The 25,307-nt window shown below is 40.2% G+C and overlaps 1 protein-coding gene across 2 annotated transcripts in view; it reads right to left on the bottom strand.

Moving 5' to 3' along the window:
* Positions 1–25,307, bottom strand: part of ush2a (Usher syndrome 2A (autosomal recessive, mild)) — a 191,314-nt gene that overhangs the window by 82,972 nt on the left and 83,035 nt on the right. For both annotated transcript variants that reach the window (XM_069522155.1, XM_020080329.2), the window contains exons 40-49: positions 24,276–24,351; positions 23,779–23,864; positions 22,611–22,770; positions 18,925–19,087; positions 18,689–18,836; positions 15,260–15,417; positions 13,724–13,871; positions 11,857–12,012; positions 9,780–9,927; positions 7,910–8,052 (exon numbers count right to left, since the gene is read on the bottom strand). In XM_069522155.1, the coding sequence (XP_069378256.1) occupies positions 7,910–8,052; positions 9,780–9,927; positions 11,857–12,012; positions 13,724–13,871; positions 15,260–15,417; positions 18,689–18,836; positions 18,925–19,087; positions 22,611–22,770; positions 23,779–23,864; positions 24,276–24,351 (1,386 nt within the window). The remainder of the gene's footprint in view (positions 1–7,909; positions 8,053–9,779; positions 9,928–11,856; positions 12,013–13,723; positions 13,872–15,259; positions 15,418–18,688; positions 18,837–18,924; positions 19,088–22,610; positions 22,771–23,778; positions 23,865–24,275; positions 24,352–25,307) is intronic.

Genomic DNA, 25,307 nt, shown 5'->3' with positions numbered 1-25,307 from the left:
ACTGTTTGAATGAGAGGCTGCTCCTCTTTTCAGCCGCAAATTCAGGAGGTGATGTGTCGGCCACACTGGGCTGCTGGGAACTTAACATCGCTGGCTTTGGCCAATGTGCACAGACATTCATGTGACCATAGATTTTAGTAATTGCCAAGATATATCTAAAAGATAAACTTTACTTTCGAGAATATGGGTTTGATTAAAATCTTAAGCTAAAAAACAACAAAAAAAAACCGCTTAACATTACATATGACAGGTACTATGGAGTATTCGGGCCATAAAAAGAAAAAGCTACATTTGGAGATTGCATGAATAAAATTGTAATTTATCGAGAATTAAGTTGTGATATTACAAGAATTCAGTCGTAATTGAGAAGAAGGTTTTAATATTATGAGTAAACAAATCTTAATAAGAAAATAAAGAAAAAAAAACTGTTCCTGTTTAATAAATAGGCAGCGAAATAGGCAGCAAGGTAAAATGTCATTGTTTCTTGTGATACCTATACTAAAGTATAACCTAACAAGATGCTCAACATTCCTCATTTTTACACATGCAACTGTATGATCCTCTGATACTTCCCCTGTAAAATGACACGTTGCCTTCATTCTCACAACAAACTTTTTTCTCATAATATTACAACTTTATGCTCGAAATCAGTTTTTTCCCCTTTATGTGGCCCTAATACATTTGCAACATGTCTTTGTTTAAAACATGAGCCGAGAGCTTGTAGATTTGAACTTGGGTCCACTGTGTTTTCATGTTCATTACTAGTTTGATTGCCTGTAAATGTCTTAACTTCTTATGTCCAGAACAAAAATGATCCTCACTGGTAAGAGAAGTATGCAGGGAGACAGAGATGAACATCAGAAGGCCACAGGCACACGCATGTCACATGACTTCCACATGTTCATGCAAAGATACGAACCTGCAGAGGACTCGTCAGAGGGATATTTCACTACACGGAAGCTCATTTGAAGGTAATGCCCCCCCCTGCCTCCCCTGCCATTTACATCCCACTGTACTGCTCTGTAATGGACACACACACAGATGCATGTCCGTATACATACACACACATTTCTTCCAATGCACACTCACACACCCACACCAACAGTGATGCAGTATAGCAGTAATGGTGCTGTGTGAAGGGCAAGCAGATCAAGGTGACTGAGCGGACTGAGGGAGCGTGCTGCGTCGCTAAGTGCTACCGCTAACCGCTAACGGCTTTCCCAGATGGCAGCGTGTGTGTGTGCAAGGAAGAGACAGGAAGAGAGTACGCGTGCATGACTCAATGAGATATAAAGTGTGTAAGGATGTATATGTGTCAGTGAGCATGCACATGAGATAACAGTTTACTAGTAGCAGGGATGAGAATCTCCATCACTGAGGCCGATGGGATACATATCGTGACACATTGCTCACAAACCAAAACATTGAAGATGCATGTGAAGTATCTACTGCAGTGGTATGATATGATTCAACCCTATTATGATGCAACGATTCATCATGATCTGATTCAACACAATGTGAGTTAATGTGATACAATGATGCTGAAAATTAAATTGTAATCTCCATAAACATATTGTCTATGTGAATATGCAGAATCTGTGGGTGAGGGGCAAGATCTAGTTTCTGTTTCGGGTTTGACCAAAAGCGTTTGAGCAGGCTTTGATTGCCTGCAGATACACAGTTCGTATTGAGATGAGACGTGGAGGATCACATTGACCGAATAGATAGCTGTTAATACAGATTAGCCAAAACTCATGACTCATGTGTTAAGAGGAACTAGTCAGAGTGTAAACATTGTGCAGCCAGCAGAAAACAGTCTTGGCCCAGAATCCACTGTCTACACAGGAAGCCCCAAAATATTGGCCGTTGCCCCCAAAGGCTTATTTGTCATTAGATGATAGCCAATGGGATCCAAGATGGATGAAATTCAACATGCTACAGATACGTTCATTTTATACAAGACATCAAATCATAACTTCAGAGATCGGTGGTGTGGCACGGCATATTTTATAAATATTATGTCTCTTGTTAAATTGAGAGGCGACTGCTCTTCAGTGTTTGTCCCAGGATGTCATCATTGTGTTAAAGGTTTGCCTCTTTGCCTGACACTGTATTTGTGATGCCCTGTATGTCTTCAACCCATTTCTTAAAATCATAGTGACCATGTGAGCAAAAGGATATGGATAATATATTATAAAGGTATAGGCACATTTAAAATAGGACAGAGAAGTAAATACACACACACACACACACACAATTTCCCATCTCCCACACAAATAAACAGCAATGTAAAACGATGATGTAAAGCTTGGTTGACTTTACAGATCAAAAATGGTGCCACCACCAACTCATCATTCCCTCTGTCTGTTTTCCTCCTCCTCTTTCTCTCTTCTTCTCTTTCTCTGACCCCTTCCTTCCCTCTTCCCCACCACCTTTCCTTCTTTCCGCTCACCCTCTCTCTTTTTTGTGCATTGTGTCACGGTCTCTCTCTCCCTTTCTCCCCCTCTCTCTGCGGGCTCCCTGCTAAATAAACAATGCAGAGAGTTGACCTTTTGGGTTAACAGGTTTTTATGCTAGCTCTACTCAGCACTCACACTGATTCAATTACCACCAAAGGTCCACTGAACCCTACGAATAACCAAGGAGCCCGTCTCCCTGTCTGTCTCCGTGTATGTCTGCCGGCCACGCTCCGCGCCTCGCTGCGTACTCATTCATCTTTGCGGAGGGTGGGGGAGTCGGTCTACACGTTTGTCTAATTAGACATTCTGCATCCTTCTGTCTATCTGACAATATTCTCTCCTGTCTTCCTTTGTCCTGTCTGTTGTTGGAACAGAAAGACATGGTGACCAGACACACAGAGACGCTAGACAGATAGAAAGTCCTAAACTGCAAATCATTTCACTACCAAACACAATCCAGTCACCTTGATCCAGCCCCAAGCAACCAACCAAAATACCCCCCCCCCCCATTCCCCCTCTCCTCCCTTCCCCCATCCCCCCTCTCTCCCTCTAAGTGTTGAGTGTTATTTAGGCTTTACTGGCGCGTGTAAAATTCTGCAATTTGAAGGGCTGTTAAGTTTTTCAATTGAAATTTTCATTTAAGATGCAGGTGATGCTTTTTTCCTTTTTTTTATTTTACTGACGCTTTACTGCTCTCTGGACAGGAGGGAACGAGCGTTGAGGGAACGTGTACCAACTATTCCCTCTCTGGTTTCCTGACTCCTTATCTATCCATCCCTCTTCTATTTTTCTGTCTCTCATCCTCCCTCTTTTAAGTGTGCACCTTTTCCCTTGTCTCCCACTACCTTTTGCCTCTCCCACCTCTTTATTCCCCGACGCCTTGCCCTCTTTTTTCCCCCGCTCTCCCTTCATCCGTCCCCCCGCACCTCCCACCCTCACTCCTCCTCGCGCCAGTAAAACACAGTAGCAGAAGGCTCAAACAGGAGTGCAAGGCCACCAAGCTTTAAATCACATTTATAAGGATTTGGTTAGCATAGTAATAACACAATCAACTGACAAGGGCTGGGAAAGGGGGAGGAAGGAAGGAGTGTGTGTTTGTGCATATGCATGTGTACTTGTGGGTGTATACATGTTAGACAGCGTCCTGTGCATATGCATGTGTATGTGCGTGTAGATCAGGGTCCATCTGTGTATATTTAAGCGTGTAAATCTGTGTGTAGCCACGTGAAGAGAAGAGGAAGGGTATTATTTTAGACTTGCACAGGGTCTTGTGTGTGAAAGTGTGTTTGTGTGTGTGTGTATGTGTGTGTGTGAGGGTGACGATGCTTTTGAAGGTGAGCCGAGGCTCCTAAGAGTCATAATGAGGACAAACGCTGAGCTTTACTGTTATCAAGATGCTTATGACACGGTGTCAAAACGTGACAAGCAATACGGTGAGAATTTACATTGCATTTGGTATCTTTACTTTTTCTACGGATGACTTAATGTCATTGCCGCGACAGAAGACACCAGAGAAGCAACTAAAAAGAGGATGATGTATGGCCAAGGTCATGAACTTGATTTGTATCCATAACATCATGAGTATGTGAGATGCGCATTAGCCTTTAAGTAACTATGACCATCAGGATACCCTTTGAAATGTCAATCATTCAAAATGTTTCAATATCCCTCTCAGACACTGACTATTTGAAGTGATTTATTTAAATCTACGTAACCTTCTGATGCACCACGCATCAGAGAGTGCAAACAAAAAGTTTCAAAGTGAAAAAGGGCTTTTTAATTATAATGTGGAAATATTTTGGTGTGTCAAATTATCCAAATCTGTGGGAAATGATGACTTTCTTTTATCAAAGAAATATTAAAAATATAACAAAGCAATATTTTTCACTATATTTAACCCCCAAAAATCATAAGTCAATGTGTAAATACATGTTCAGGTAAAGAGTATAAATCAAAGTACATAATATATTCAAGTTATCTCTTGATATGCAAAACAACAATGGGATTATGCTCACTTTACTTCATCGCTTCCCTGGGAGAGCTAAGTGAACAGAATACTAGGGAATAAGGTGAAGTATTATTTTATTAATGCAGTCACTCATTCATTAAATAACATGAATTCTTTGTGTTCTGTCATTACTTCCAACCTCATTTCTGTCCCATTTTCTGCTTTCTTTCCTTTTCCCTCTTCTCTCTCACACTCTGCTTTAATTTCAATTTAGTTAAACATCATTTTTCAATGCTCTCTCTCTGTCTCTCTCAAACACACATGCAGACACACACACACACACACACACATGCACAGCTCTGCTCAGATCATTTTGTCAAAACAGTGCTGTATTCCTTCGTACTCTGTATAACACTAAAACACACATACATGCACTTTCCTCGCGCGCGCGCGCGCACGCACACACACACACACACACACACACACACACACACACACACACACACACACACACACACACACACACACACACACACACACACACACACACACACACACACACACACACACACACACACACCCTTAGATCACTTAGCTGGTGTGAACATGGGAGTAGACAGAGGAAAGGGAGCTGTCCAACACGACTAGAGTTTATGTTCACAGGAGCTGTCTGTCTGTTCTTCAGCGGCAGGAATTCATAGGCACCAAATTACATTAAAAAGATGGATATAAAACTTTAATGGAATGATAAAAAGGAAAGGAGGAAGCGCGGGTCTCTTTTTCTCTGTTCTGTCATTAGCCCTCTCATTCCCCCCCCCCCCAATTCCTCATTTTACCTTTTTTTTGCTCTCTACATTTGTCTTTCTTTGCACATTCTCTCCATTTCTTGTCTTCTTTTCTCTCCCTTTTTACTTGAAATACTCACAAGCCTCATCTGTCAAATAGAAGAGGTGAAAGCCATTCTGTGTTCAAATTCAAAAATACAGGAATGAAGGAGAAAGTAATAGAAAGAATGAGAAGGAGAGAGGTATGAGAAGAAGCAAAAGACAGAAGAAGTGATGTAAAGTAATAAAAGAGCACATATACTTGGAACCATATTGTTAATAGAGGTTCATGTTAACACACAGTATAGTAAAGTGAAAATCCTGCAAAGACTTGAGGTAAAATCCAAAGGACCATAACACTATAAAAAATGATCATGTACATTGAGATCTACTGTACATGTCACTTGAGCATATATAAGAATGTATGAGGGAGTTTATATGCATGAATGTTTAGTTTTTTTTGTGCCAAGCTCAATTTTTTTGCACTTATGTTGATGACTGTTTTTACATATGAATGTTCCCTAAACTAATGTAACAACAATGTTATCACAACTGTCAGCGTCACTGTACATGATAATGATACTGACTGAAATATGAAGGGCTTGCGTTGGTTGTCATTTTTTGTAGAGTGCAGAAAAAGAGATTAGGCGGAAAATGCAGCCTTTTCCCGTCAATGCCAAAATGACAAGAGGACGGGTTTATGCAGACAAATTACACATCAGTGTTCAGACAATCCAAATCTGGCTACATTAGGCTTCCTCCCACCATGGGTTTAAATCCCTTCTTAGTGCAAGATCCCATAGCTATCATGTATTCTATTAATATGGTAAAAGATTTTTTCAATGCATACTTCAAAATGATTGGACATTTTCATGTTTAAACAATCATGTATGTCCATGATTGGATGTTACAATTCAACTGTGAAATTAGATATGAACATGAACTGTGAACAGCACATGAACAATATTATTTTCATTCTATCTATGGCTGAATTGCCTCTGTGTCAGTAGGGTGCATGTTAAGTACCATCCTTCTTGTCCTTTTAGAATTTAATAAAGCAAAACCAATCATTAAGTATAGTCAGATGATGCCGGGTCTTGTTTCTCTTAAAAAAGAGAGAATCCGCCTGTGCATGTTTTTCTTCTTCCTGAACTTAGTCCATCACATTTTCTCCCTGTGCTTTGGGGTGTGAGCTTGTCTGCATGAAACTTCATGGCTGTGTTTGTGAGCATAAGGAGGTGTGTGATTGATAAGGAGGACAAGGTGGTGTGTGTGCATGACACATGTTCTCGCTGTGTGTGTGAGTCAGAGAGGTGGAGAGAGGGAAAAGAGAGGTATGGTGGTTTGAACGATGGGGCAGACTTTGATCAAATGGTCACATCTATTACAGGTCCACACATACACAGAGAGAGAGATAGAGAGAAGGAGAAAGAGAGAGCGAGTGAGAGCAAGAGAGAGAGAAAGAGAAAGAGACATTGACATTATCTTTACTTGTTGCGTTCCGGGGCGAAATGTGTGAAAGAAAAAGCTCAGGCCATTTAAAAGTGTGTGTGTGTGTGTCTTTCAAGTGTGTGTGTGCGCTAGAGGGTATTCAATTCTGCATAGCAAAGAGAAAAACACAGGGCCATAATTTAATGCATCCTAAATGCAGATGTGTGTGTGTGTGTGTGTGTGTGTGTGTGTGTGTGTGTGTGTGTGTGTGTGTGTGTGTGTGTGTGTGTGTGTGTGTGTGCCTCTATCAGTGTGTGTTCCCGCACTTGTGTTCATGTGAATGTGTATTTATACGTACGCCGCGCATACATGTGTACGTACACATCTCTGAGTGTGTACATGCGGATGTATCCAGTGTATGCAAATCTCAGCTGCTTAATGATAATGTATGTGATAATAGCGTGGTGCTAATTAATTTATAACTTTGCACTGAGGAGGCTGTTCTAGTGGCTAATATGATTCTATTACAGCAATTAGCCCACAATGACACTGGCTAGGTCACTCACACACAGACACACACACCTTACAGTATGCTAATCTCTGTCACCGTTTCACCCGACGTTGCTTGTGCCCGTGTTTCCACCAACCTTCCTCATTTTTAATATCTTCTGTCGCTGTCTCTCTTCCGTATTGTCTTGGTCACATTGATCACCTCCATAAACACCAAGAAATTAATTTGTATAAAATAAAACCATGGTGACTTTCAGGAATTGAAGAGTTTTGGACAGAGGCTGTGTTTTCCCCACCACAGGCCATATGTTTAATGTTGGAGTCTATTGTTTAGATCATCACGTACTATCAGCAGATTTGTCAGACTCCTTGAGTTTAACTTTGACTCAGCAGCACTGACAGCCAACTGATGGCAGAGGCCAACTAGCAACCAGCTGCTGCCAGACACCTGCCAGCCAGTCACTTGCAAAACTCGGCTGGACTGCTGACATGAGCGCCCGGGCAGCACAACTCAATATAAAAACACCCACTGCCAACCAGTCGTCTGCAGAAACAGCAGCACTGAGTGTTTCTCTAACACAATAACAAGTTTGTCCATGATCAATAGAATAATTTGTGATTGTGTTTTTGCATCGTCTGGAGCTGCAGTGTAAACACATGCATCTGTGAGTTATGATTACGCTCAGTTTTTACATGTGTGTTTTACTTGTGTGTGTGAGTGCTGTATGTGTACTTACTGTCCTCTGCAGTGTGTAGGGTTGCCCAGGGTCCGGCTGTCTGGCCGTGTGTGTGTGAAACCACCACACGGAACAGGTACTGTGTGTACGGAATCAGGCCCTTTACATGATAGGAAAAGGTTTCTGATGTGTTTTCCATAAGCCTAAGAGTGGATGGACACAAACATGAATACAATTACTGGCACACATTTGGATCTGGTTGAAAAGTGTTTAAGAGAGAACTCCACATGCATTGTGTCTGGTGTTGCTGAGCATGTGGAGTTCATCCATCTGTATATACCATTGACTGTAGCCTGTATAAAGATGGATGACAAATCTGCACCTCCTCCCATCGTACAAAAATTAAGTTAAAATATCTCAGATATGGGTGCCGTCATCTTGTGCTTTTGACAAAATTTGGAGGCAGAGTTTCCACAGCAGTGATCGTGGTACCGCAGCTGCCGTATCAAGGTACCGCTAATGTCCGTCTCACCTGTCAATCATGACGTTTTACCCTGTTTTTATTGCATCAAACAACTGATTTAAACCAAACAAGATCAATGAACACTTGGAACATGATCAAAACTCCCTAAAATGACAAAAACAATCTCTGATTTTGAAAATTGGTCCAAGTCCCATCTGATAACACAGAGGAGGCGGGCTTATGACTTATATTGCAGCCAGCCACCAATGGGGGCAATCAAGATGATTTGCTTTGACTTTTGAGGAGTCGTCATGTCATCCATCTTGACAGTTTATGGTGTATTGTTCTATAGTACAGTACATATGGTTATTCTATATACATGTGGGGGAAGTTTTGGACTAAAAGGAAACTCCAAAGTGTGTCTTTACTCCTTTAGGACAAAAATAGCTGTTTAGCGTATATGCAGTGACCATTCCAGGATGGATGGTGTGGGAACTTTGGTCAGAGGGAGAAAATGAGGGTGACAAAGATCTGAATAACCACAAAGCATTTATCAAGTGTTCAATAATAAAAGGTTACAGAACAGTTATCTCATATTACTCCTAATAGTAAATAATAGTAAATGCTCTCTGTCGGAAAGTTCTTTCTAAATTCAACTTATTTTTTCTTATTGAGGTTATAAAAGTGTCATAAGAAAGGTTTCATAGGATCACTAAAGATTGACTATCTTGACAACATTCACAATATTTTCATATCTTTTTATGGTATCCTCATGTCACACCTGATCCCACATCCTATAATCATACAAAGGAATCCAGGACAAAGTAAAAGAATATTGTCATAAATGAGGGACCGTTGACCATTTAGCATCGGATAGATAGAAGGGATGAATGAATGAATAAATCAGGGAACAATGAGATTTCCATAGCAGAGGAGGAGGAGGGCATGGCTGTCTGATATATAATACATGTAGCTAGTCATTTATTTATTACCAGAGAATGAGAGCCTCCTCTTCTTGGATTAAATTGCAATTTGTTGTCAGGAAGCATGTAATGAATACATATCAGATGCACACCCTCTCTCTCTTTTTTTATTCTATCACATTTTTTCCATCTCCCTCGGCCCCGTCTCTGATTTTTTTGTCTTTCTGACTCTTACCCCGTCTCTCCGGCTCATTCGCTCTCTGTTTTCCTGATGGTCTGTCATATAGATGTGACATATTCAGCTGTACTGTATAATGTGCCCCTTTGTATGTACATGTGAATGCATGTGTATGTTCACATTTATAGGTGAAAATATACATGATAGGTATCTGAGAGTGTTGCATGTCTGTCATTGTCTTATTGCTCATCACCTGTCTTTGTCTCACACCAGTGTGGAGACCTTTTTGCCAACTTGTCCACTTGTTTAGTGTGTATGTTTGTGTGTGTGTGTGTGTGTTTGTGCATTCAATGGTCTCGCTCTCACCTTATCACTGGCCTCTGTGGGGATGTCCTCATTTGCAGGCTGTAGTGGAGCGGGCCAGGTGCGTTGGAGTGGGCAGGAGGGGACCAGGAAACATTCAGACTGGCTGTGGCTGCATGTGTCAACCTCGGAGGTAACAACCCATCTGGGGCTGTGAGGACAGAGAGAGAGAGAGGAGACGGTGAGAAGGAGACGGGAGGAAGGAGCAGATGATGAAGGTGGTGAAGAAGAGATGAAAGGTTGTAAAGATGTGGAGTGAAAGAAAAATACAACAATGGATAAATAAACATATCTGAATGTATGTAAATGTTTTATGAATTTTCTAAATTAGTTTGCTCAATTGTATACGAAAAGACAAAATGAAAGGAAGATTGTAGAAAGAGAGAAACAGGAATGAAGTGAGAGAAAAGAATACAAGAGGATTTTTATTTGGATCTGCATCAAATTATAAACACTATCTATCTGTAGAATATACACTAATATCAGTCTGCTCAACAAGACTGATCAGTGTTAATTTATTTGTTTTTTATTTAGTCAACATCACACATTTTACAATTCAGTATCAACAATACAGAAAGTTTAAAAATGTCTAAACAGTCTTCTTAAATTATTATATAAAACATATATAGGTTATATGGTGACAGAGAGGGCCCAGAAAGATTCAAAATAATTATAAATGATATTCATAATACTTTTTTACATTCATTCACAAAATGTATACACATGGTAGATGTTACTGCCTTACATATGCATTTGCCAAACATTGCAGTTTCAGTCTTGATACTATTTTTCCAGACTCATGAGATCACTGTGACCTTTGACCACTGAAATCTCATTAGTTAATATATGAGTCCAGGGCAGACTTGAGATATCATGTTCAAGAGGCCAAAACCATGTTTGAAGAAATTCCCTCCAGGCGTTCTTGAGATGTGTTCACAAGAATGTGACAGACAGACAACCTGGAAAACTGACTGTCGTCGGTGCGGAGACATAAAACCACATATTTAAAACTAAAACAGATTTGATATATTTGGCCAAAAGGATAAAACTGTGTTTTAATTTTAATTAATACATCTTTTTGAAGGCCTCCATAGTTTCTACTTTTTAATAAAAGAGACTCTACTGTAGATCAGTAGGTCATTCCCTGAGTGTGTGTTTCAGAGAGAAAGTATCAAGTGTGTGTGTGTGTGTAATTCTTGCAACATTCATTGATTTCTGCCTCTCTGACACACACACACACACACACACATGCACGCACGCACGCACACACACACGCACACATAAAACTCATGCATCTCAGACACACACTGTTGGTGAGCCTGTGTCTCCCTCACGCTGTGTTAGCAGGTACAATATCAGAGGTGTCACTAATCGTTTTAAACTATGCACTTTTATGTTCACTTCTCTCTCTCTGCTCTCCTCCTCCTCTGCTCCTCTGTCTCTTGCTCACCCATCTTCTCTCTGTTCTTTCACAGAACAAGGACGCATCAAGACAGTTTGCCTTAAAGAAGTCTAAAGAGATGCCAGAGGCACAGAGGTAGAAAGAGAGATAGAAAGAGAGGAAACGTCTGGTATTTAAAATTTATACTTTCTTATGCCTTTGTTTTGAACTTGAACAGTGGAACTTTCCAAAGTCTGTTCTTTTGTTGTTCTTCGACTAAGACATGGGTGTGGTGCGGTGTGTGTGCATGTGTGTGTTTGAACACCTTTGTTAACATTAGATAAAGTGGCCAAATGTGTTTTTACTGCCTGGTTATGATTATCTGCCTGTCGTCAAGGATCAAACTGAGAAGTTCCTGCAACTGACTGGACAAATGTACCATCTGCTTAGATGCAAGTGTAACAGCAACTCACCCAATAGGTTTCTGAATAAATACAAAAATGATGCCATGCATTAACACATTGATGCAATGGGTGATAATTCCTACTCTACTTTATATGATCAGTATGTATCTGATCCAGACTTTGATTTCTATGAGAGCTGTGTGCATACTCTTGAAACATGAACCCTGCTGGTTGGAGGAAAACCTTTACTGTGTCTGTTTATGTTCTGTGTGTGTGTGTGCGTGCGTGTGTGTACCTGCTGGAGGTGTAGTAGCACTGAGGCGCAGACTCTCAACACAACCCTGTGTGTTACACCCTCTAATCCAGAAGCTGTAGTTGGTGTAAGGCTGCAGGTCAGTCACAGACAACCAGCTGCCGACTGCTGTACTTCCATCCAACGTGCCACCACCATCTAAGACACAGAGAGAGTCACGCAAACACAGGCAAGGGAAGCTTTATTAATCCAGTGGGAAGGAAAAACAGTGGTGATTCTCATGCCACATTTATTTATACAAGTCATCACAGCGATGGCAGAAAAGCGATTCATAAAAGATACATAGAGCCGGAGAGGGGGAAAGCAGGAGGAATGAGTGAGACTTCAAGAGAGAGGAAGACTGAGATTAACTGAGAGTGATCAAAGAAGAGAGGCCTCCATGTTGAGGTTATGCAAGGATAGTCAAAGAAAAAGGATCAGAAAATTACACTATGTAAGCCAATCCAGAATATTTAGATGGACACACACACACACACAAACATCAGGTCTGTGTGAATTGATGAAGGCAGTGTGTATCAAAGAAAGAAGGGGTTATGGGTAACTAGAGCGAGACACCACCTCTCTCTTTCTTCCACACCTCTTCTCTCCACTCATTTTAATCTCTTTTCCTCTGTGAGGTGCAGATCAAAGTCTCTGACTCTGTGTGTGTGTCACAGAGTATGAGAGATAGAGAGACTTGTGAATATGCAGCAGTTAAAGGATGAGTGTGTTCTCCCGTTTCTCATCCTGTTCAATTTTCTTCTCCCACCTTTTCTTCTTCCATGTCCACCTCGATTCATCTGTTTTGTTGGTCCGATGTTTTGTAGTTGTTCGTGTCTCATGTTGTTTTTACCTGAAACTCTTTCTAATACATCGATGTAAATCTGAGCGTCTCATCTCGGCTTTCTCTACTTTTGTTTTGCTGCTATTTGTCTGTGTTCTTCCTCCCATCTTCTTTTGTTCTACACTTCTATACGTCCTCTCTATCAAGTCACTGTGAATATCAAAAAACCTTGTTCTCTACATCACGGAGTGATTTTTTTTTGATTATGCCTTCGTTCACTGCCCCATTTCTTGCCTGAATTTCCATCTTCAGGCCTCAGCCGGTGAGGTGTGTGCACATGTGTGTATCTTTATCCTTGTTTTACTGTTCTGAGAAACTTTTTCATCAGAAAATCCACTTGATAGTCTTGGAACTGGTGATGATATTAATTTCACTCAGAGGGAAACTAACAGTGACAACTGTATTATACTCACTGGTCATTTCAAATACACAATCTGATGTGATCCACTACAACACCTTGGGAATTAATTATTTTATCAAGCTCATTAATTGTTTCGTTTTTGTTGTCAGAAAAATGAAACTTTTTTTAGTAACTGAGGCTGGGATGGGTCGTGGTATAATAATGGATTGCATTACATTCACTATTTTATCCACATACCTGGTTTAAATTTGAAAACACCCTATAATTACCACAAAATATTACTTTTACAAACATACAACCATTTCTCTCATGCACTGATGCTGAAAAACAAATGCATGTTTTTAGCACTATCCACCTATAGATCTCATTTCTAAACCGGGAAGATAAAATGCTAATTATTTTCAACGGCAGTGGGGTGTGTGTTGAGCACAGAGATAAAGCTGTTGAAATAATTTTAAGGTCTTTTAGTTGGTGTCTGTTAAGTGTTGCATTAGGTTCATAGATTTTTTTTTCTTTAGCTTCATTTCAATGGGATGATTCAGGTTGTAGTTTCCTGTTCGACTCATTGCTCAGACAATCACGTGTTACATTCATTAGTAGAAAAGTGTGACATTGATATTTCTGTTATTTTGTGTTTTTATGTGTGTGCTGTCGTTGAGTGGTACCTATGCTTTTGTAGTACAGTGTGTAGCTGAGGTTCCCATTAGGTCTAGGAGGGGCTGTCCAGCGGGCTCGGATTGATCGGGAGCTCTGATTGGTCAGTTCCAGCAGTATGGGGCCTTCTGGGGCCATCTCTAATGTACGAACCTCCACCTGATTTAAAGAAAACAAGAAAGGCCACATAAGATAAATAGTGGATGCACAGAAGATAAGACATGGAGCATTTTCACATACACACATTATATCTGCCTCTGTTTTTCCTCATTTATCCTTTTATTTTGGCTCTCTCTCTCTCCTTTGCATTATATTACATCACATCATTTAGCTGACACTTTTATCCAAAGCGACTTACAATAAGTGCATTAAACCATGAGGACCAAGTGCAACTAAACTTTACATATGTAAACACCAGAGTTGACGATGGTTATTAGACATCATCTTCTCAGCCAAGGTGTAGTTGGAGGAGATGTGTTTTTAGTCTGTGGCGGAAGATGCGTAGACCTTCTGCTGTCGATGTCAATGGGGAGCTCGTTCCACCATTTAGGAGCCAGGACAGCAAACAGTCGTGATTTTGTGGAGTGGTTCGCTCGCAGTGAGGGAGCAGCAAGCTGATTGGTAAATGCAGAGCGGGGTGTATGGTTTAACCATGTCCTGGATGTAGACTGGGCCCGATCTATTCACAGCACTCTTGAAACTAATGCGGGCAGCCACTGGTAACCAGTGAAGGGAGTGGAGGAGCGGTGTAGTGTGAGCGTACTTAGGAAGGTTGAAGACCAGTCGAGCTGATGCATTCTGGATGAGCTGCAGAGGTCGCATGGCATTAGCAGGTAGACCAGCCAGGAGGAACTTGCGGTAGTGTAGCCGTGAGATGACTAGAGCCTGCTGCATTCCTCTCATCTTTTCCCTCAATCCACTAATTGCTCTCTTTCTCTCTTTCCACCATCATCCCGCTCTCTTCTTCAGTCTCATTTCCTCCTGTTATATTCTCCTCCACTGCCCTTCACATCCCCACTTTCCACCTCATCTCTCCGCTTTGCTCTGACCATTTACTCCTTCCTCATCCTTTCACTTTTATCCCTAAACTCCCTCCCTCTCTGACTCCTTTCTTCTTTTTCCCACCCATCCTGCCATCTCTCCCTCTTCATCCTGCTCTTCCCCCATCCACCTCCCCACTGCCCTCTCCTCCTATTCTGCCGCGTCAGCCGATCCTGCTGCGTTTGACTAAATATGGCGTCTGTATTGGAAAAATGCCCCAAAATATGGCCTGTCGTCAGAGACGTCGTTGAGCGTGGAGTGGCATTTCCTACAAAATGTCACTGTCGTCACACAAACCCTCATTATTGAGCCGAGAGAATCGATCACCTTTATGATGCCCGGTGACACACACACACGGACACACACACGCACAACACATATACACTTGTTTTTTTAAGCAGGCACTCACACATGCTTACCTGTTTTTGTACCTCACTAAGCATCTTGCAGTTCGTCTTGTTAATTATACATAGATTACTGGATTAAGTAACTAGAGATTCACTGACCATTGGTCCTTTGCCGCAGCCCCGGGCCGTACAGGCCTGCAGCCTGAGCAAGTGTCGGCTCCATGGAGAGAGACCCTCCACCACGAAGAACATCGGAGAGGAACTGGAGTTTAAAATTAGAACTCCATCCAGCCAGACGCCATAGCTGGTTATAATGCCTGTCAAAAAAAAATGAGTGATGACATGCATGTGATACAGAATAAAAATAAAAGGATAAGACCAAACTGTTTTCATTAACATGAAGCCAGATGTCTTAGCTGTGCTATTAATGACAGCAGCTTACCTTTGTCACTGTAAACAGGTTTTAGTGTTAATTGTTTCAAAGGAGGTTCACCAAGGTAACTCTGTACTGCATGTAATTATCTACATGTTCACATTACCAATGAGATAAATTCATTACCCTCTTAAAACTAGATCAGTGCTTGCTTTAATAACATCACTCACTGTATGTTGATGAGTCTCCAGCGTCTGTTTATTCAAAGTTTACTATATTGACACAATATACATATTGTGTCAAGATCACTCACAAATTCGACACTGCACTTCCTTGGGCCCTAAACAATACGAATGCCAGGTGTGAAGCTGATAAGATGTACAGTTCTGGAGGTACAGTATATGAGCCACAGACAAAGACTGATTTATGGAATTAGTAGATATAAAATAAACATGATGGTGTGACAACATCTTTTTGTTTCGTCTTTGTTGTTTTCTCAGATATCCACATGTTATTTTCTGATGATTTGCTCACTCATACATTGACAGACTGTTTCCAGACTTCAGAGAGTGAGCTTTGCTATGTTTGGATGCTGTCTAGGTGCTTGATTACAATACAAATGTACTTCGTGGAACTAGACTTGCCAGTCAATGTGTCGTAGTGTGATCCAATGATGAAAACAGAACCAGAACGCCAAATGTAACCATACGAATTACAAGGATAAAGGCCCTCAGAAGGACAGTCGCGCACAAACTCATCCACATCGATGGACACTTCACACATGCATACAAATATGCACCCATACTACAATGGGAACTGACAAATGTCTACACACGAACACACACCATAATTATATTGCATTACATCCACCTAGTAGAAAAATGAAACAGTACGGTGCCAAATGTGCTTTTCCTTAATAAAAATGCATACAGAGGGCTCAAAAGATCAGTGGTAAGAGCTAAGAGTCTATTCTGCTTTAATCATGTGTGGGTTTTATTATTGCTCAATACAGATATACACACCTATCAGGGAAATGTAGACACAAAAACCCCACAGACGCCAACTACATCTGGGGAAGCTCTTAATGTGGCCAATCACATGCAAGTGAGAGTGTGTGTGTGTGTGTGTGTGTGCATGCATGTGTGTGTGGATGTCTGTATGTGCTTGTGTGTGTGAATAAGCCCATATCAGTATAGGTTGTAATAAAGACAGGTTGGGAAATGAAGCAGCGAATGCATAACAGGCTTATTTCCCCTCTTTGTCTGCGTGTTGCCCCGACCTAATCCCCGAGAGGATTATCCCCCACAAATCCCTGCGGAATTGGGGAGAAGGGGGGTAAAAGAGAGAGAGAGAGAGAGGACAAGCAAGAGAGAAAATAACACACAGTCTCACTCCTCTGGAACCCATCACCATCGACATTGTTGCCGTCCATTTATGAAAAAAAAAGAGCAAATGAAAAAAAGGCACTGAGCCCTTCTTCCTTTTTAAGCAAAAATTAAAGCTTTTTAAGCGTGAGATAATCGGGTAATCATGATTAAGTGTCTCCCTTGTTATAAATTTCTGTCATCAGATGAGAAAAGCTTTAAGTAATTTATCCAGGCTAATATGCACACACATCACAGGGTTTATGGTGCGAAATGCACTCATGTGGCATTAAGCGTAAAACACACACGATTCACATTACACACACACGCGCATTATGGAATTACACATACTTTAACGAGCATGGCAGTAACATTTGATAATATGTGGTAGTGCATTGCACGTTGGAGGGAAATGGGGTAGGAAATCCTCAGATGGTTTTCATCACTCAATTCATTTGCTTTCATAAGATGCAGCGTTTGTTTGTATAGTTGTTGATAAATCACGTGAGTATTTTGTTAAGATTAAACACACAAATCTCTGCAACACATGTTTTAGGTCTTGAATCATTGAGTTATTTGAAAATGTATTGGCCTCTGTGTTTAAGTGTTTTATTGAGACACAAGGAGCATCATCTTATTCCTTGATGTATGTGGTAGGTAACAGTACTTTATATTCAGAGTTTTCATATGCTCGTGTTTCTTTGGCTTTATAACAAACACACATGAAACTGGGGACCTGAGAAGTCGACACCTCAACTCATAGTGTGGTAAGTACTTAAAGATGGAATGGATATTTTTGACAGACTAACTACTGGTGTCTGACTTGTATATTTCTGTAAAAAATCTTCATTAGTGTTAAAGCAAGCTTAAGTTATCCGAGTGCTCGATTTATTAGTGATATACATTCAAATAATGGCTAAAACAGATGTTGATTTTGAAACAATGTGAGGGAGGAAGCAAGCAAGCAGTTGCCTTTCACTGTCTAGAATCATCTGCTAAAGTTTTTTAAAATGTTTTGTAATATATGTATATTGTGTAGTTTATTCATGGGATTTGACAACTTTGTTTCTCTTCATGCTAAAACATCTGCACACACTAAACAGTTCTACAGAACAGATCCAAGTCAATAGCTAGAATCCATATTTACATCTGACATACATGAAATACTCCTCGGCTCAGCCCTGTGCAATGGATTTTAATTGGCTGCAAGTAAATTAGATGACGATGAGAAGAACAGAGACGACTGAGAGTGAACGGCAGTCACTGAGTCCATGTACCACCAGCCTGCAGTTCTCTTTTCAGTCAAAAGGGAGCACTTTCCATCCACTTAAAGGAGCCTGGTGAAGCACTGCCCTCTCCTCCGTCAGTCCCGCTCTCTAACTGTATGTTCTCTTACCCTGCCGTTGCCTCCTCTCTCTCGGAGTCGCTGTTTTATCTTTATCTCTCACTCCCACATCTGATTCCCCTCATACAAGAGGAAATGTTCTGTTACTGTGTCATAGTCAAATAAAGGGGACCCCCGACCTATGTACAGATCCTTATATCTGTGGGCTGACTAGGATACTGTAAATACTGACACCCTGAATTCAATATGAATTCAATATCTAATATATTTGACAAGCTTTCATAGCTATCACTATATTTGTCAGCATTTCTCTGCACACTTCTCTTTCACAAGTTTACATTCCCTCTATCAAAGAAAATCTGTTTTCAAAATCATTTTTATATGGATAACTGAAAGCTCTATGTGAATTTAACTCAAATTAAACATTTTTAAATTGAAATGATGAATGTAAATCAGATGCTTTTGGTTATGTGTCCGTGGGTAATTGAAAGTGTGTGTCCTCTCACCATTGGGAGTGTTAGGAGGTGTCCAGCTGACGTTGAGTGCATATGGGGACAAAGGGGTGACCAGCGGAGCAGGAACATTCTCCGGCGTGCTCTCCTCAGTCTGAGCCTGGCTGGGAGGGCTCAGTGTACACCCACCTCCTGTGCAGGCCTGACATAAACACATATACAAGAATACATGGAGGGAGCTGATGATGCAAATCACAATGATGATGTGCAGGGTTGAGTTGTGCACTTACAGCCACTGTGATGGTGTAAGTCGTCCCAGGGGTCAGGTTGCGAATTGTGTGGTCTTGAAAAAGTTCTGTGCTGTTATAGGCCAGCACAGGCTGTCCGCCATCATGTGACAGGAAGATGGAATAGAACTCCAAAATGCCATTGAGCTGAGAGGGCCGGGACCACCTGCAGAGAGAGAGAGAGTGGAATCATCAGAGATGAAAACGACGACATACTGAACAATTAATAACAGACCACATTATGATTTTGTCAAACTTTTCTTTTAGCGGACATCTTTACTGCCTTTTAACAGGGGTAAAACTAGGCTGGTGTTGTTTCATCTTTTTAGGAACAACACCAAAACTATAAATCTAATCACAGCCTGGTACACATGTAGCTCATAACCCTCTAACATCGATCCCTTTTGTTCTTGAAAAAACACTAAAATAGAAGACTTGTATTTAAATGTGAAGATGATTTGTGACAGTTTATATTCCCATATTAATATATGTGCATATAATAATAATAATAATATATATAATATTAAATGGAAAAGAACTGATGACAATTTGAACCAGGGTGGATACTTAAAAAAATATCAGGATGTTATTAGCACTGCTTGCATTTCAAAGGTTGCATTGAATTACTGATTGTTATATAAAACTTAAATGTTGTATAATTCCCAAAATTGTGTGTGTGTGTGTGTACATTATATATTTTACAACAACATTATTGTAACTCATGGATCACAATAAGATTGTGAGACAGAAAATAAAATTGTGTCTGTGGGCTTCCGTGGTGTCCAACCACTGCAATAGATCGCTGTGTTTGCGTATTTACATGTGTGTGCACGTGTGTATGACTTCATCAACGTGTTTCCATTAGATGGCTGAGCTAAGGTTTCTTATACAACACACACACACACACAGTTTCCTTTGTAAAATAGAGGTGTCTCCTTTTCTATATTTAGAGCAGGAAGGTCATCCCCAACTGAGAGAGAGGTAGAGGAGGACAAGAGACAGTGTTATGCAGAGTATCACTACAGTATGTAACAAAGAGGACAATAGGGACATTATCTTGGCTGCAGATTCTAAACTGTGGGATAAAGGACCAAAATTCAGACAATAAAAGGTCTGCACTTCAATGTTTAACTATACTTGAACTGTTGTTTTAGAGATTCTAAACGTGTCTTGATAAAAAAACATGAAAAATATATATTTTGATTCAATGTTTCTGTTGATGTTTGATACACTTGAGCTATGAAAAAGTAGCCTGTTCTAAAAATGTGTGTAGTCATGAAAAATGCAATTAAAGATAAATTCTAAAGTTAATTTCACCCTAACTATAAAAGTTGACACTTGACTTTGACTTCATACAAAATCAAGAGTTTTCCTTTTTTAGAGCAACACACCACATCAATAATTTACAAATAAAACAGCAACAAAACATTTTTATAAATAGTCCTGCAATCCTTACGAATCCCAGGGAGCCACACAACCCTCCTGGCGTGGTAGCAGGGGGAGGCCATTTTAAAAAGTGATGGATTCCTTTCTTGTTTCCTCCCATTAAAAACCAGTTTTTGAATGACTGATGAGTGTGTGTTAGCACACAATTAGCCACCGTGGCTAATCTATCACATCTATTATAAGATTTATACGATGTCGATTGGCAGTGTGATGTATGTCCACTTTTGAAAAACTAAATCAAAGGGGAGTTGTAATAATCTGTATCATAATTCACTGCGGTAATGGTTTTAGAATACTTCTGGTTTTGAAAGTGTGATATGAAAATATTGTAATGGCTGCTTTTCACCAGGTTAAAATTAAAACCATGTACTTCAGATTCACTGGGTTGAGATTTTGCATGACAATCGATAAGATATAAACCTATCATTCCTGCTGTGCTTTACCTCAAATACTCTGCATTGATACCATCAAATAATTATTAAAGCTGAATTCAACGAAAGAAAATTGTGAAAATTTAGCAGCCGAGTATTTTTGTGTTTATGAATGTGTTTTTGTTTCAGGTGGTGTGAGGTGAGGGCTGGGAATAAATCTGAGGATGCTTTGTTCATTCCTGCAAAACTCCCAGTTTATCTTCCTCTCCTCTTTCTGGTCCATCTGTCTTTTATTCACAGTTGCTCTGTTTGCATCTCTGTCTTTCTCAGCTTTTCTCAATATTGACCAAGTGTGATCTTTCAACCTCACTGTGCTAACAAGGCAATATACAGCCTGCGCACACCTGGTAAGAATATACAGTCCAGACAGTTGCACACTGTTTTTGAGTATCAGGGAAAACTAATTGAAATAAAATAATGGATACTACATACATGTGGTACGTCTCAGTTTTGAGTAGGTTAACATCAGTATAGAAAGAAGTTTGTGGGAGGTAAAATGAGATTACATTGTTGATTACATGTTGTAAATGTTTTTCTTTTTAAAAATCAGAACACATTTATGAGAGGAAAAAATGATTTAGAATGAGGCAACAGTTTGATGCCTTTCCTGTAAATGCAAAAGAATACACTCCGGATCATATGTACTATACTGTGTGTATGTGTGGATACACACTGCTCGTCCAACACAATCACAGCATCTTAACCACACAAACTCCCCATCACCCTCTCAGACACTGAGTGCCTTCAGTTTACTCCTCCTCCATCCTCTCACTCACCCTCTGTCCATTGTTCAAGTGTGTGTATCTTCCTGTGTCTGTGTGTGTGCATGTGTGTGTGTGGCACTATGCCCTCCTGTGGTGAGTACGACTGAAGTGACAGTCAGGACACTAATGGCTTTTACGCAGATTGACTCTTTCATACACACACACACACACACACACACACACACACACAAACATTTGCACATGAATCTGATAGAAAAAAGTGCAGGGATCCGTCCTCTCCTCCGTCCTCTCTCTCTCTGCAGGTGAAAGGTCAAGTGCAGGAAAATATTATGCATCGTAAACACAACTGCTGAATGTCAAATGTTATCTCTGTCATTTCTATTTTCATACTACATGCAAAACGTAAATAAAATGCTAGAAAATGCTTAAAGGTATTTACATTTTTACAATTTCCTTTTCAGTGAAACTTAAACATTAACTTGTGACGACTTTGAAAGGATTTATAAAACGGAATTAGGGGTATTGTCTCACATAAATCAATGAAGTCTTAACCAAAAACTTGTTTTGTGAGGTCACAGTGACCTCGACAATTGACCAGCATGAGTTCATCCTTGAGAAAAATAAACCTGCGTACAAAATTTTAAGAAATTCGCGTTCCTGAGATATATGGGGACAAAGAGTGGAGGAAGCAGGGATCAGAACCAAACCCGCGGCTGCTGTAAACCCCGGGGCCCACGCTACTAGATGAGCTAGCGGGGGGCCACTGAATCCTTTCTATGACGACACAGATGAATAAACATGGAGTGGAAATGCCACACACATTTGACAAAATTTCAACATTATACAAAAACATTTAAATTCCGGTGCATCAATAAAAGCAAAATGCAAAAAATTCCAATGGAAACGGACGAAACAAATAAACAGTGACACAAAAATCAGGTAATGAGACTGCATACATTGATATGTATTGTTTCTAACAGCTTTATTAACCCTACATGTGTGCATACAGTATGTGTCCCTGACCACTCTGAATGGACCAGACACAGTTCATACTGATGAGTTGTGTGTGTATGTGCAGTGCACTTACTCCACCAGAATAGTCCTCGAGTCGAGCAGGGTGAGATTTGGTGCTTGTAGAGGCCCAGGAGGAAGCTGTGAGGTCACCATTGTGACTTGTGAACTGTTGGTGCAGCCCGCTGAAGTGCATGCACTCAGTAGAAAGACATGAGTGGAGAAGACACCAAGACCTGAGACGGAAACCACACATACACAAAGACAGCAATAAAAATACACAAGTATTGTTCAGATTTATATTTAAAAAAAAACTTGAATGATATCACTACCTTATGTTTCTTTCACACCTCACTCGACCCTCACTCCTGAATCTTTTTTTTAAATGAATCCTCCTCCCTTTGCTTTCAGTGCACTTTCTTGTTGGTTGTGTCTGGTTGTGTCCACACTTGTCACTGTCACTGACACATGGAGAAAACTATTCTCCATGTGTCCCACTGTTGCAGTCTCACTTCTCTGTAACACGATCTATTCTTGCACATACCGTATAATTACTACATCCATAATCCTTCTAATCACTGTGAACATCAGACACTCAGCATTATTAACCCAGCATGGATGATATGTGCTCTAACGCCGTCATTAACTCACAAAGACACACACAGACTGTTGGGCAGTGTGATGATTTTGTGTGTGTGTGTGTCTGTAAAATCAAAATGAGTGATTATTTATTCAGCGCATATAAAATGTCATATAGGATGCCTCTCCTGTGTATGTGAATCCATGCACAGCCCTGTATGGTGTGTGTGTGTGTGTATCTATTTGCAGTCTAGTGCAGAATTGTTGTCTCACTGGTGTGACATGTGTTTCATACCTTCTTTAACTCTCTTTAGTGAAAGCTTTCAAAGCAAATTGTCTGTATGCATCTGTGCTAATGTTTAGTGTGCTTTGTTTCTCCGCTGCTTCATTTTCGTGTGTGTGTATATGTGTGTGTGTGTGTTTAGCTCTCTTTTTCAAAGTGCAATTCCCTCGGTAAGGACTGAGATGCTCTTTCCTCTTTCAAATGCTAATCCCCCCACTCCGTTTTGCTGTTCTTCACTCTTCCACTTCTCTTTACACCGAGGCCCCATCCCTCCAGTCACAGCTATGCTGTATACTGCACACACTGCACACACACACACACACACACACACACACACACACACACACACACACACACAAAAGAGCACACTCTCTCCTTTTACCAGTGATGTTGTGTTGCCTGTCGTTCCCCCTGTAGACAATTTGGTTGTTGTGATACAGGAGGTACTCTGTAATTCCTCCGTTGGGCCTATCATTGGAACAAAAAAGTGGAATGACGGTAATATTATGATGTTATATTTAAAACATACCATTCTGCTGTAAAACTTTGTGTTGTGTTCAACGAGGGCATGTTTATTCAGGGTCAAAACATAAGTATTCTAAATAAAAGCAAACACAAATGTTACTATTTTTTAACATTATGTTCATTCCATGATTCAGTCGACTAAAATACCTATTTATATCTCCACTGCTGTCTTTCATATTCTATTGCAGCAGTAGGTCAGAAAAGAAATATAAAATAACATGTTGTCCATTAGTGAAGACTAATAACTAATATAACTAGAGATCAGGGGTGTAGTAACTAATGTAGCAAATTACAACAGACAAATCAACAACATAACATCCACCGACATGAATGTTATATATGAATGTGTATTACCTTGCTGGACGGTCCCAGGTTAAATAGAGAGCTGAGGGGGATGCGACTGCAGCTGGAGGGGACACAACATCGGGAGCTGCAAAAATATTCAAAAATCAAAATATTGATTCAAAAATGTTGTTTAAAAAGAGTCAGCTACGACAAATATAGTAGTTTATACATGTAAATGGAAAAAAGTGATACATCATTGCATTAGATCATTATTTCCAAAATGTGATACTTTTTGATGATCTAAAATGTAATATATTGTATTAGGTAAATACTACCATGGTGTAAATGGTCACTATTGAATATAAATGCATTGAAATATATATAAAAAAAATGAAAATATTGAAGGTACTGTTAGTTTAAATGTTAAAGATGTTTCAAATGTTATGAAAATTTTGAATTTGAATGAGACATGGTGTAAGATTATTGTTCAGAACACAGCTGAACATTTAATGATTTCCTGACTTGATTTCCTGAATACTGTGACAAAATGTGCCCGTGCTCAAGGAACATTGTTGTCTTTGTGTTTGAAAAATAGACTTTAGCAAAAGGGAGTTTGAAATAAGTTCTTTCTCTGTTCTTCCGAACATGTTTCAGTGTCTTAACTCTGCGCTCAGTGAGAATCGATACAGTAATCTGTTCTTTTCTTTTACTTCAGATTGATTTTTGCCGTCTCTGCACTGACCCCTGCCGTCACATTATCTTCCGAACAGGGCCAGTTAGTCCAACACAGATTAATGTAGTGACGAACATCCTCCTTTCATGACCTCCTTGATGATAGAAATATAAAATCTACCTTTCACTATGTTGCAATGTGCATCATCATTTTATAATTTTGAGTCTTGCCCTATCCAGCCATATTATTTCCTTATCTCCCTTCACCGATCATATTTATTCCATTCTGACTCATCCCTCTTTTTTTTTGTCTTGCGGCTCCTCGTTTCTCTTCTGAAGAGCTAAAAATCTCCATCACTGAGGAGACAGGATGAGAGTGTCTGAGTGTGTTTAGAAGTGCGTCTGTGTGTCCACATGCAGAAACAGTCA

This window comes from Paralichthys olivaceus, chromosome 1 (genome assembly GCF_024713975.1).
Source record: "Paralichthys olivaceus isolate ysfri-2021 chromosome 1, ASM2471397v2, whole genome shotgun sequence".
Taxonomy (NCBI): domain Eukaryota; kingdom Metazoa; phylum Chordata; class Actinopteri; order Pleuronectiformes; family Paralichthyidae; genus Paralichthys; species Paralichthys olivaceus.
This window is presented reverse-complemented; position numbering and strand designations above follow the sequence as displayed.